The 12,192-nt window shown below is 48.8% G+C and overlaps 1 protein-coding gene across 2 annotated transcripts; it reads right to left on the minus strand.

The window, feature by feature from the left end:
• Window positions 1-1,185: 1,185 nt before the first annotated feature.
• Window positions 1,186-10,519, minus strand: LOC149330845 (mitogen-activated protein kinase kinase kinase 9-like). 2 transcript variants are annotated; one of them, XM_089561535.1, is made up of 5 exons: window positions 9,272-10,517; window positions 6,419-6,576; window positions 4,877-5,141; window positions 3,951-4,073; window positions 1,186-2,339 (listed from the first exon to the last, which is right to left on the minus strand). In XM_089561535.1, exons 1-5 carry the CDS (start codon window positions 10,224-10,226, stop codon window positions 1,567-1,569), a joined length of 2,274 nt encoding a protein of 757 aa, XP_089417661.1. In that variant the 5' UTR covers window positions 10,227-10,517; the 3' UTR covers window positions 1,186-1,566. The 2 variants fall into 2 exon arrangements, with proteins under 2 accessions (XP_089417661.1, XP_089417662.1); XM_089561536.1 differs by lacking the exon at window positions 3,951-4,073 and having other exon boundaries at window positions 9,272-10,519.
• Between the last annotated feature and the right edge of the window lie 1,673 nt (window positions 10,520-12,192).

Consider the following 12,192-nt stretch of genomic DNA (forward strand, 5'->3'; position numbering starts at 1 on the left):
TGGTGGTTAGTCTAAATTGGTGTCTCATCGGTTGCAGAGTAATAACAGTGTGCTGAATGTTCTCTCAGTAGCTATTGCACTGTTATGCACAAAGTTTGTGCTGACTGTTATGCACTAAGTTTGTGCTGATCAAAAGCCATGAATGCCGGGCTTGCATATTAAGGCGAAAGCCATTAATGGCTCATACTGTCGTGACCAAGACGTGTTAGCAAATTTGTCCGCGTTTCAGATTGGTGGAAACGTCACTGCGCGCGAATTTTGACGGGTGTCCACTGAAATATGCGAGACAGTTACTCCACAATTTCCTTTCCTGAAATACAATTTTCGACTGGTGTCCACTGAGATATGCGAGACAGCTGCTGCTTAATTTACTGCCAGGGAGCTACTGCGTACTCCCTGGCAGCGCTATAGCACGCTGTTGCGTTCCACTCCTAAAGGCTAAGATTAAGTGTCATTAATTGGCAGTTAATTAATGCACGAACAGACTGTGAAGTGAACAATCGCGTAGCAGAATGCAGCACTTAGGCTTTCGCCTTCCACCGCTTTAGCCACCAAGTTCCTCGTAATTTTTCACTATAGCAGCCACCCATTTTTGACGTGTGGTACACCGCAGATACAGCTTTAGTTAAAATCCTGGGCACTCAGCGTCTCCCTTCTCACCTCGTTATTTTGTCTTTAAGACTGCAGCAGCATTGGTGTCCCTGCACAGTCATTACATGAGGTGCCTTTTAACAATTTCTGGTTTAGTAATAGTCCCACCAAAACAGAATTTGTAATGCTACTTTGCGACTAGACAGAAGCAACACGGTGGCTCGAGGACTGGGATTGGGACATTCAGGCTGGTTGGTCCACATGCAAATCTGGTTATAACAAATTCAGTGAGGAATCAAAATTTGTGCAATGTCCAGAAAAAATGCTACAGGGACTGCCGACATTAATTCTACAAGTGTTCATTTAAAATCGGTCGACGTCATCACGGTTTGCTTCACGAAACAGCTGTTGATGGCAATGCCTGCATCTCATTTGTTAGTCTTTCTTAGCTCTTAAAAAAGTGTCCACTTTGCAATTAGGACGCAGTGGTATATCAATATGGGCCAACTTCAAATTGGTCCTCAGTATATTTAAGGACTGCTGGTAAGCCACATGCACATTTCGTTTGCCAGGCGATGAGACAGGACTAGGATGGAGTGCAATATGATTTTTTTTTTCTTCACAAGCAGCCACAGAAGACAAACCTTGTGTTTCCAGACATGTGACTGACTGTGCACCGGAATAAATGATCAAAGCTGAGGTTCACAAAACTTCACAGTCCCAGCCTTGCCAAGTCTGGTACAGAGTCTGTCAAGCTGTCAGCTTGCTGCACGCACAAGATGACGACGAATGGCGGCAGGCACAGATTCTTCCGTCACGGAGGGGCGTTGAAAGTGTGCAGCACGACAGGAGAGGGGGCGGGGGGGACTTTATTACGAAAAAAAAACAAATAGGAGCGTGGAATGTGAGGTTTTGTTCATCGTCGTCGTGCCTGGCAGTGTCCTGGAATGTTTCACAACATGGGCAGAGACTAGCTCACAGGGAGAGCGGCTCGGCGGGGTCGCTAGTGCCGGCCGCGCGGCTGCACGTGGCTGGCTCGGTGCCGACACCGACGGTGAAGCGTACGCGCGACTCACTGCTGGGTGTGGGAAGCGGGCGGGGTCTCTGCCGCGGCGACCACACCTCAAGGCGGCCCTCGGGCGGCGACAAGGGAGGGCCCGAGCTGCTCGCCGAGCTGGCGTACGCCTGGTCGCTCGAGCTGTCGTTGGACGCCGTCGACGATTTTCGGCGGCCAAATGGCGACAGCGGGCACCGGGTAGTGTTGGCATCTAGGCTGAGCTGCTGCCTGTGGCCATGGAAGCTGTTGAGCGCGGCAACCGCGGCTGCCTGTTCGTTGGCCGCGGCGCAGACGGGGTACAGCGGGACGTCCTCGGGGGCTCCTCCCGCGGTGCCCAGTCGTGGGTGGGTGCGCGGCGCAAGGCGCACGTCAAAGCCGGCGCCCGGCGCGGCCAGCAGCGCGCCCGCGTTGAAGAGCAGCAGCTCGGTGCCGCGTCGCAGGCAAGGCAGCCGTCGTGGAGGGGACGACGTGGAGGAAGACGACACGTTGGTGGCTGATGTCCCAGCGAGCAGGGGTGTCACCATCGACGCCTGGTCGTCGTCGTCCCCACGGGGCAAGTTCGGCGCCGAACGAGACCAGCGCTTGTTGGCGTCGACCAGCAGGTGCTTCCGGGTACGGGGGCTCTGACGCTCGCGCTGGTGCACGGAGCTAGGGCCCCACGTCTTGCCCTTGAGACCCCCGTCAGGTGGCACTGCACCACAAATCGATGGACAGGCATAAGGCACCAAGCATTTGCAGGAACAACCATCTGACATGAAAGCTCGTGGCATGCCCGATTCAATGCAGGAAATAAGGCAGTGAACAATTTTGAATGCAGTGACCTAGATGCACTCCAGCTCAGATACCAGTAAATTAAGACATGTACCCTCACTTCCCTGCAAGCTCTAGAGTCTGGAGATTCCCCATCTCTGCACACCCCAAGAAAAATAGACTGCCATACTCGCGGCCGCCTCCTACCTAGTTTCACTCCAGCTTGCTACTCCTTGGAGAAAATGCAGGTGTCAATGCTTGCCGTGTTTTTAGGTGCCTAAGAGAATCAAAGCTCCTAAACAAGTTATGACATTTTAAAAATTGCTAACACAACACGACTGAACTAATTAACCAGTTGTACCAGAGCCCCTTCCGAGATCACAGTTAGCCATGTGCCTCAGAGGAGCACGGCCACAAAACACTCATCATGCACTGAGCTTGCTAAATCAAAGAAAGACAATTTACTGCAAAAAAGGACTGCAATACCACACTGTGTGACAGAAGTGCTCAATGGCACACCACGCACTAAATTTGAGACAACCAACTTGTGAAACAATGTGACCTGAACATCTACTACTAGCTTGTAACGAGGCATATGCATGCAGAATGTTTTACACAAAAATAATTTTGCAATATAATATATATATTACAAAATTATTTTTGTAATACAAAAATAATTACAATATATATATATTACAAAAATAATTTTGTAATATATATATTATATTGCAAAAGCAACAAGTCTCAATCCAGAATATGTTGCATCTAACAATAATTATGGTCATTTCTTGTCAAAAACAGAAGTCTTAAGGGGGGACATGGGTCTTGGAACATTTTTTTTTTATTTACAGACCAAATGCAATGAAACTGCAGAGACTTATTCAGTTTTTTCTGCTGATTTCAAATATGCAATTTGTTTATTTCTAGGCCAATTAGTTTTTGAGATATTAATATATATCATGCCATTGTGTGCTCAAACAATAGAAAAAAAATGGGCCACCAGGAATTTAATTTTAATATGTGGGTGGATACTACAATGTGTGAGGAATGCAACGCCGGAATCAGTTTTCAGTTTTTTGTCCGTATGGTCAAATGGGCTTAATAGTTAGTTTTCAAGTGAGTTAACCAGACATACAGTGCCAGAAAACACATGACACACATGAAACTAACTATTAAGCCCATTTGTCCACACGGACAAAAAACTGAAAACTGCTTCCAGCGTTGCATTCCTCACACATTGTAGTATCTACCCACACATTAAAATTAAATTTCTGGCGGCCCATTTTTTTCTATTGTTTGAGCACACAATGGTATGAAATATATTAATATCTGAGGAACTAATTGACCTAGAAATAAACAACTTGCATATTTAAAATCAGCAGAAAAAAACTGAAGAAGTCTGTGCAGTTTCATTGCATTTGGTCTGTAAATAAAAAAAAATGTTTTAAGACCCATGTCCCCCCTTAAGTTATGGCCAAATTCAGCCATAACTTCTTCGGCACGGCACCACTGCACAAATACCCAGCAAGGAATTGCAGGAGAGTGTACAAACAAGCATAGGCCCTCAGCCGCGGCAGGCTGGGTGAAGCAGGGGGACTCTCGGGACTGGCTGGCATCCGCAGTGACCGGAAGTCATGCGTGGGCGTGTGCTGCACCGTGATGTTGTGCCGGAAATCTGCACCCACGAAAATGGTGACTCAGCGGCACGAAGCTTCTAAAACGCGGCGGCAAAAAGTGCCGAGAAGGCATTCATTCGAGACAACCATACTTACAGCCACTAACTAGGCTCTTCAACCTGAGAAAATAGTGAACAAAAAGCACAGTTACGCATGTTGGCAACTGTTTCTTTTTTAACAGAACACAGTGAACCTAAAAGCATAAGCAGCATTGTGTGACATAGGAGAGACATGGAAAAAATGCTAAACGCAGGCTCCGTCTGCAGGAGAAATGCATCCTTACTCAGGGGCATAACCATAACTTGTCACCTGAGTGCCATGCAAGAAAAGGCATCAGTATATTGCATTTAAAGCACCGCTTGATCCAGCTTCATGCTACCAGCTGTCAGCTTTCTGGCTGTCTCCGGTTTTAGAGCATCTGGTCTACAACACCAACCAGCCCGACATTCAACCCAGAGGAGCGACTAATTTTCCCTCCAATAACAAAGCTGAGCAAGGCAGAATGCTTTTCCCATGCAGCAAGCTGGTTACATGTTCAAAGTAGATGCCAATCATCATGAAACTTGCATATCCAGACAGGGAAGCATTCTCCACATACTTATGAAACATCATAAACATTAATTTGGCATTCCCAGTAACTGAGATGGCAACATGTCCGCTTAGCATCCTTGAAGGAATCTGTTCAAAACAAGAAAAGAAAGCAGTACAGTGGTTAACAGTCCGAAATGGCTCCTTTCACATTCATTTGTTCAATTCTCTGCGTTCTCATAAGTCTGTAGAAGCGGGTAGGGGGTGGGCGTACCAGAGGGTGAGCTGATCTGGCTGCCCCCCTTGATCAGCCGCAGCCGGGACTTGCGGAAGTGTCCCCCACGCTTGCGGGGCGTCGGCGGAGCGTGCTCCTGCTGTGCCAGGATCATGACGTTGAGCTCGCGCTCGAGCAGGTTGATCTCGCGCTCGGCCAGCTCCTGTTCCCGCTGGCGAAGCAGGGCCTCCTGCAGCTTCTGCTGCACGAAGGCGCGGTGCAACTCCTCCTCACGACACCGCAGCTCCTTCTCACGGCAGCGCACCTGCACGGGAGTACACATGCCATCATCGAAAGTTTGCCCGAGAAATGATAACACGCACACAGAGGGTGCAAACATGGGGACAAGTGAGAGCACTGACACCCCAAGTAGAAATGCTGGAGGGTTCGATAGAATTGTGTCCAGCAAGCATTGATGTTCCATTTGAGGAATTTTCACCTCTTCAGGGAACTTTAGGGAGTAAAATTTGGCCAAACGGGAATGTTTGTGGGCTCTTAGGGAACTTTAGGGAGTAAAATTTGACCACATGGGGATCTTCGTGGGCTCTTAGGAAACTAATTCTTCCCTTTCTGAACTGCTGCAAGGAAAAAGGACCATGGGGATATTTGTGCTTATGGGAGTGTAGCCACAGCGTATAATCTACAAGGTCTGCACACAAATGTTTTGTGAGAACTGGGACAAGAAAAGGCTAAACAAGACTTTCAAGGTCAGTTGTCTTTACAGCTAGGAGTCGTGATTTCCGTTTCCCTGCAGCTGTGCTTAACCAGGAGGCACACCCAGCCACAAATTACTGTTGCAAACGCCGCTTCCACTGTTCCAGCCAACAGGGATGCGCTGAAAACGACAACCCTGAAAAATGATTGAATTAGTTTAGTTTCAGTTTTGCTTAACTGAACTACATGATGACTGATGTGCACTCCTATACCCAGGTCTTGATCTCAAAGCGGCTTCTAACCACATCCTGCTTAATACTGTGCAGTTGCAAATTGAATGTGGTTATTTGCTTTGTTATTCAATTCATAGACACACTGAAGGCAAAACTGGTCATTTGTTTTGTTTTTATGGGCCATGGTGGACCCATGGTCACGTGTCACGGCCACAACAGATTCATCTCCCTCCTCTTCCGCTCTTTTTTTATTCCCCATCAAATGTATGGTAGGCAACTGGGCATGCATGGGTAACACCCCTGCATCCCAACCACCAAGCACAACTTTTTGAGTGTTAGCGCTTACTCATCACGTTTCAAGATTTCGTGGGGTCTGCTACCACCCTGAGATCACAGCGCCATCTGTGGCAGCAACTAGAAAACAGCACGTCTCGCATTGAGACCTGCAAAACCATCTACAACAGCTAACGCTCGTTACTTCGTCTTCCAGACGGTGGCGACCTTTTTTTCCCACCATGTCACAGAAAAGAGCACTATTCGCTCTCTACACATGTTTCTGGCACAAAAACTGCAGCATATTATTCGAGCTGTTCCAGGGTCTTTTACAATGGCCACGAACATAGAAGAAAGAACAACAAAATGAATGTGCTCGCACCTCCTCGAAGAGGTGCGCAATCTCGTGACGCCAGTCCTCCTGGAGCGTGTGGAACGACTCGTGTGGTGTACTCATGAAAGGTGACTGAGTGATCTTCTCCAGTTCCGTCAGGATAGCCGTGAATGAGGGACGTTCATGGGGGTCCGAACTCCAGCACGCTGCAGCAGCCAGCAACAAGAGAGCACTCACTTGCATATGATGCTCCTCTAGCAACCAGCTCAAGTCAACTAGAGTGACAGTTCTCTCAAAGTACGGTAAGTGGCAGGTGCTAGAAAGTAAACGTATTCGTTTCGTTAGCCACATAACAGCAGCAAAAGTGACAGCCCTCAAATTATATCTCCACGAATGTACGCGGAGCAAGCAGAATACCAATGCACCACTTCTGGATAGCAGTACCGCTCTCTCACATAGAATCGGGTGGGCTTATCCACGAGCCAAGCTTGCATACACTGTTCTTCATCTTTCAACCGATTAACGGTGTAACGATAGCCACGAGAGTGAAGAGACAGCTAGCTTGCTGTACTTGCATGTTCACAAGCTAACTGAACGGGTCTGGGAGCCGCTGTTTCACACTTGAAGCTTCCACTCTCACTGCTAACAAGTTTCACGGACAAGTACACGGGGCTAGTAAGACAAAGGAAATGCCGTAAAGTCATGTTTCTCCATGTACCTCAGGCACACAGTGATTAGAGATCTTAGCCCTAACAAAAGAATGCGTCACAGTCTGTGGGTACGCATATCTCCGAGTGCTGCACAAAACTCGAACCCCATCAGCTGCGAAACCTGGGACATATAAATAGGATGACTGCCTGTTTCTGCGGGCTATATTTAAATGTTTCCTTTACACATCTCACTATTATTAGCTATTACAATTTTATTTAACCATCTTTGTCCAATTTACATGTAAACTGTTGCTGATTGTGGTGATTTGTGTCTCCATTTTTATCTCCTCCTGCCACAGCCTGATGTGAGGCTGCAGTATATCAAAAAAGTAAAGATATAACACGGCTATCATTTAAAGGAGTATAGACACCAAATTTCTGCTCACATACTTTCTCCTTTGTAAAGATTTCTTCGACATTAGTGTACATGGAGCATCCCATTGTATTCCCCTATGACTACGAAATATTTTATAACCGAATTTCTTCTCTGATGTTGTTCTAGTTTCAATTTCAACAATTGAATGATTGCTTTGACATGAAAGGTGGGATTAGGTCATGTGAGGATTGAAAATAACTAAAATATGTTGGCAGGTATGTCATTTCAATTGACTGCAGTGCTCAAGCTAGCCTCCTGCAAGGGCTAGAATGACAACAAACAATGTATCATCAGTAATTACATCGCAATTTTTTCATGCCTTACATGACCTATATTAACCTGTGACGTCGCGGCCATCATTCAGTCGTTGAAATCCAGAACCGAAACAGCACGAGAGAAAAATTCAATTGTAAATTACTTAGCAGTTGCAGGCAAATACAAAGTGGTGATCCACGTATACTAACGTCTTATACGTCATTACAGAGAAGAAAACACACAACTAAAATTAGGTGTCTGTACTCCTGTAAACAAAGTCCTACTTTTGTCCTAATATGACAAAAGCAACACTTTTTTATTTGCAAGGTATGGTTCCTGTCACAGCTGTGTACATAACTCTTCACTTTCCTCAGTACCTCCAGTTACAATATTTCACTACACACTGTACGTTCTACAACTAGGTGTGCTACAGTTGACATGTGATGAACAAACTCACTCTTGGAATTCAAAACGAAACATTTAGAAAAGCGACAGAATGCCTTTTCTACCATCTCTTTTGGAGCAGCACTGATTTTTCAGTTCGTTCAAGCTTTCCCGCAGCTAGACAAATGAAAGCTGCCCTTAGTTCTCGGTTCCCAAATGAGAACAACAAAACTGATCTTCGTGGAGCAAAGAACAAGCTTTCCAGAATCCACACTTTACACAGCCAAGCACAGTCCCATAGAGATTGATGTGCTTCTTGTTCAGTGCCTCACACCAGTGTCCAGGATACATGGATTCAGCATGCTCGAAACTTGTGCTGAAGTCCTGGCAAGTCAGTCGGTTTCTTCTTGTTCACTAGGAGGTGAAACATGTAGGCAGCATGACCAATGCAGATGTAACAAATTGATCAAAGCGGGTGATATTTCGAATAGAACAGTTATGTAACAGGACAGATTACATTTAGGCCAATTAGCTGTAGCCCCGTGCAAACAAATAGCAGTAGTAGTTCATATTGCCAAGCCTCGCTCCAAGCTGAATTCACAAATGAATTAAAAGCAATTACGAACACATGGCTTATTCACAGAATGATACCTATGGGCTTTCCCTTTAAAAAATGTGACATGTCCAACAGAGTTTCTCCATAAAGCACGCCCACACTGATTCTGTACAGGAACTTGCACCTGCTGAATCAGTGCAAGAAACTCCATTTTGTTTGACAAATTAAAGAACTAGATAGGAATCTACTATCAGCATCAGATTAAAATGTGCACAAGACAACTGAAATTGAAATAGCAAAAGGAGAAAATTTAAGCTAATGGGCACTATATACTAGTGCTGTTGATTATTACATCATAGACAACAAACTGCTCGTTGTCCACATTAATGGACTGCGCCTGTACTTCCGCTCCAGCAGCCAACATTCTTTTCTGTTCTTGTTTTCGTGTTTCAGATCTCCTCTTCATGTTTCGTCTGACGCTGACGGTAGTACATTCTTTGCTATGGCCGTAAAATGTGTGGTACAGAGGCCTTATCACAAGCATTATTACAGCCCACAAAGATGTTGTAAACACGCCCTGACGTGGGGGGTGTCTGCAACCCCTGTGTCGAGCTGCGCACCTTGCATGAGCTGGGAGAAGGGCGCCGGGCAGGTGGACGGGATGGGCAGCGTCAGCTTGTTGACGGCCACGCCGTAGGCGACGGCCAGGGCGTCGATGCCCTTGTAGGGCGTCTCTCCCGTCAGCAGCTCCCAGAGGAGCACGCCGTAGCTCCAGACGTCGGAGGCGCGCGAGAAGGTGGACGACTTGATCACCTCGGGCGCCATCCAGGCGTAGGTGCCGGCCGTCGACATGCGCGTGGTGCCGGTCACTTGGCGCGCCAGGCCGAAGTCGGTGATCTTGAGCGTCTTGCGGCTGCTGTGCTCGGAGTAGGGCTCGCTGAGCAGCACGTTGCTCGACTTGAGGTCGCGGTGGATGAGCGACGCCTCGCCGTGCAGGTACTGCATGCCCCGCGCGATCTGCACGGCCCAGTCGACCAGCACCTCGGGCGGCACACGCCGGCCCGCCAGCACGCGGTTGAGCGGGCCGCCGCGCGCGTACTCCATCACCAGGCACAGGTTGGGCGGCTCGAGGCACACGCCCAGCAGGCTGACCACGTTCGGGTGCGCCAGGCGCCAGAAGAGCTGCGCCTCCTGGCGCACGCTCTGCGCCGCGGCGCCCACGTCCTCGTCGGGGTCCTGGCGGGCCGCCTTGACGGCCACCTCCTGGCCCCGCCACAGGCCGCGGTACACCTTGCCGAAGCCGCCCACGCCGATCACCTCCTCGAGCTCGAGCTCGCCGAACGCGATCTCGCGCGGCCGCGTCTCGAGCGCCTGCACGAAGTTGCAGGGGAAGATGCCCACCCGGTCGCCGATCTTGCCTGTCCACCAGCCGTCGTCGCCCGAGATGCGCGCATCCTTGGACAGCACCTCGACCGTCTGGCCCCGGCGCAGCGACAGCTCGTCGTCGCCCGACGCCTCGTAGTCGTACGCGGCCGTCCACAGCTCGGGCCCATTGCGCTTCAACGACGAGGCCATCCGCTACGCCGACGATGGCATCGCCCAGGGGTCCCGGCCCGGGGCACACTTATTTACATAGCATTAGGGTTACTGTCACGAGCACGCCACCGCACACGGCACCCCGACGATGCCCCGCTGCCGCCGCTCCCGTCGCCGGTCGCATGCGTTGTGCATTCTCCCCGGACACGACGAGCCGTCAGCGACGCCGAACCGTTGACAGGATCCGAGCACTAGCGTCAGCCCGATGCGCCGCCGCCATTCTTCCCAAGCTTTGAGCCCAGCTGTGCTGCCCCACCGCGGCGCCAGCGGCGTTGTCACTCGCGGAAATCCTAATAATGCATAGTGGGGCAAGCAAAGTCGACGTCGTGATGAAACGTTGTGATGGAGTGATCTGCGTCGTCCATGGAGGAAGGAAAGCGTCGTCATTGTTACGGGGGCAGCACCTGCTTAGCTATGAACAGTCACTGCTACTCTTCTCTCATTATCACAGCTTCTAACAACGTTAATCTGATGGCATGAAAGTAATTTCCATTAGCAGAAATGTTTTCACTGAATAATGGACTCAGAAGCGCCATTTTTAAAGCCTACTTTTTTTTTTTTTTCAGAAAGTACAGCAAACTCTTTTCTTTGCTTTTGTTCATCGTCACAAACAGTCAAAATATGGCTCCTCGCTCGGAGAAAAAAGCAATAACCCCGTTATTCCTCAGTAAGAGGTCATGATCTATCTCAGCACAGCGTATTTAGTACATGTTCATCTTCAAAAAACCCTTCACCCGTATCCCCGAGATTGCTGAAAATTATCGATAGAAGAAATAAGAGGTGCTTGGCGGTCAAAATTTGCTGAGGGAGTACGCAGAACCGAAGAGAAGGGACCCGTCCACACTTCTCACCTTTCACCAGGGCTGATAATTAAGTCGCAGCGATGTGCGTATGGTAACCTCCATACATAAGAGCCATTATAAGGTCCCCTTTCACATCACCCTACACTTTGCCTGAACCCACCTGCTCCCAGAACTTCCACGGACGACGGACCGTGACAGGACCACAGAAGTGCAATAACATTTTAATTTTCCCAAGAATGATATTAATTGTGCGTGAGGTTTTTATGCGATAGCATTAGAAACCTTATCGGGAAGAAAATGTGTCGTCGGCGCTGATTGGCTGGAAGGAAGTGACGTCACCAAGCCTAAGTTTTTCCCATTGGCTCGAGGGAAGTGACGTCACTTCTGGCAAAGGCATCAAGAGCTGCTAATGCTTTTTTTTATTTCGAGGACTTGCCAGGTTGCATAAGATGGTATCGCATTGACGTAAGAAAGTTAGGTGTCTGAAAATTTTTCACTCGAGATTTATTTCAATATGCCGCTTAACTGGACCCTGCGCGGCATCCTGAATTCTGCAGTAAATCTGCCACGTAGGTTCGGCTAGTCGAAGTTTCCAGCGAGATTTTCGGCTCAAGTACGTCATTCCATAAACCGGGATAGCTGCCGAAGTTTTAGCCGCTTTATTTTCTGAAGAGGAATGCCGAGGTTCTCTCTGATCGTTGACGTACCAGAGTCTGCGGAAGCTTGCATGGCATGCGTCAGCGGGCGAGCTCTGTTTAAGGTGGCGGTTCCACTGCCGCCATCTTGCGAGTAGTTCATATTCTGCCACCAGGCTACGACACTGATCCATCACTGAGAAAGTGTCTACCCGTCTTGCCCCCAGCGACCCGAGACTGGTTTTGGTTGAGATGTTGAGATACGTGTCCGGTCCTTTCTTGACCCGTGCACCCGTGCTGCGTGAAGGCTTTTCTTTTGTTGCTGCGCCTGCCTTCAGAGGATTACAAACGAACCATGGAAAGCCCGGCTGCTAGTCCCCGTCGTGCGTGGGGGGAGGTGTTGGCTGGGGTGGTTCCGCATGCTTCTTTCTCTGCCTGTCCCTCGCCAAAGCCAAAGAGAGTGGGGCTTCCTTTATTCGGTCTATGGTTCCGGAAGGGTGAAGGGAA

Source organism: Amblyomma mixtum, chromosome 9 (genome assembly GCF_055824585.1).
Source record: "Amblyomma mixtum isolate Tamu chromosome 9, ASM5582458v1, whole genome shotgun sequence".
NCBI lineage: Eukaryota > Metazoa > Arthropoda > Arachnida > Ixodida > Ixodidae > Amblyomma > Amblyomma mixtum.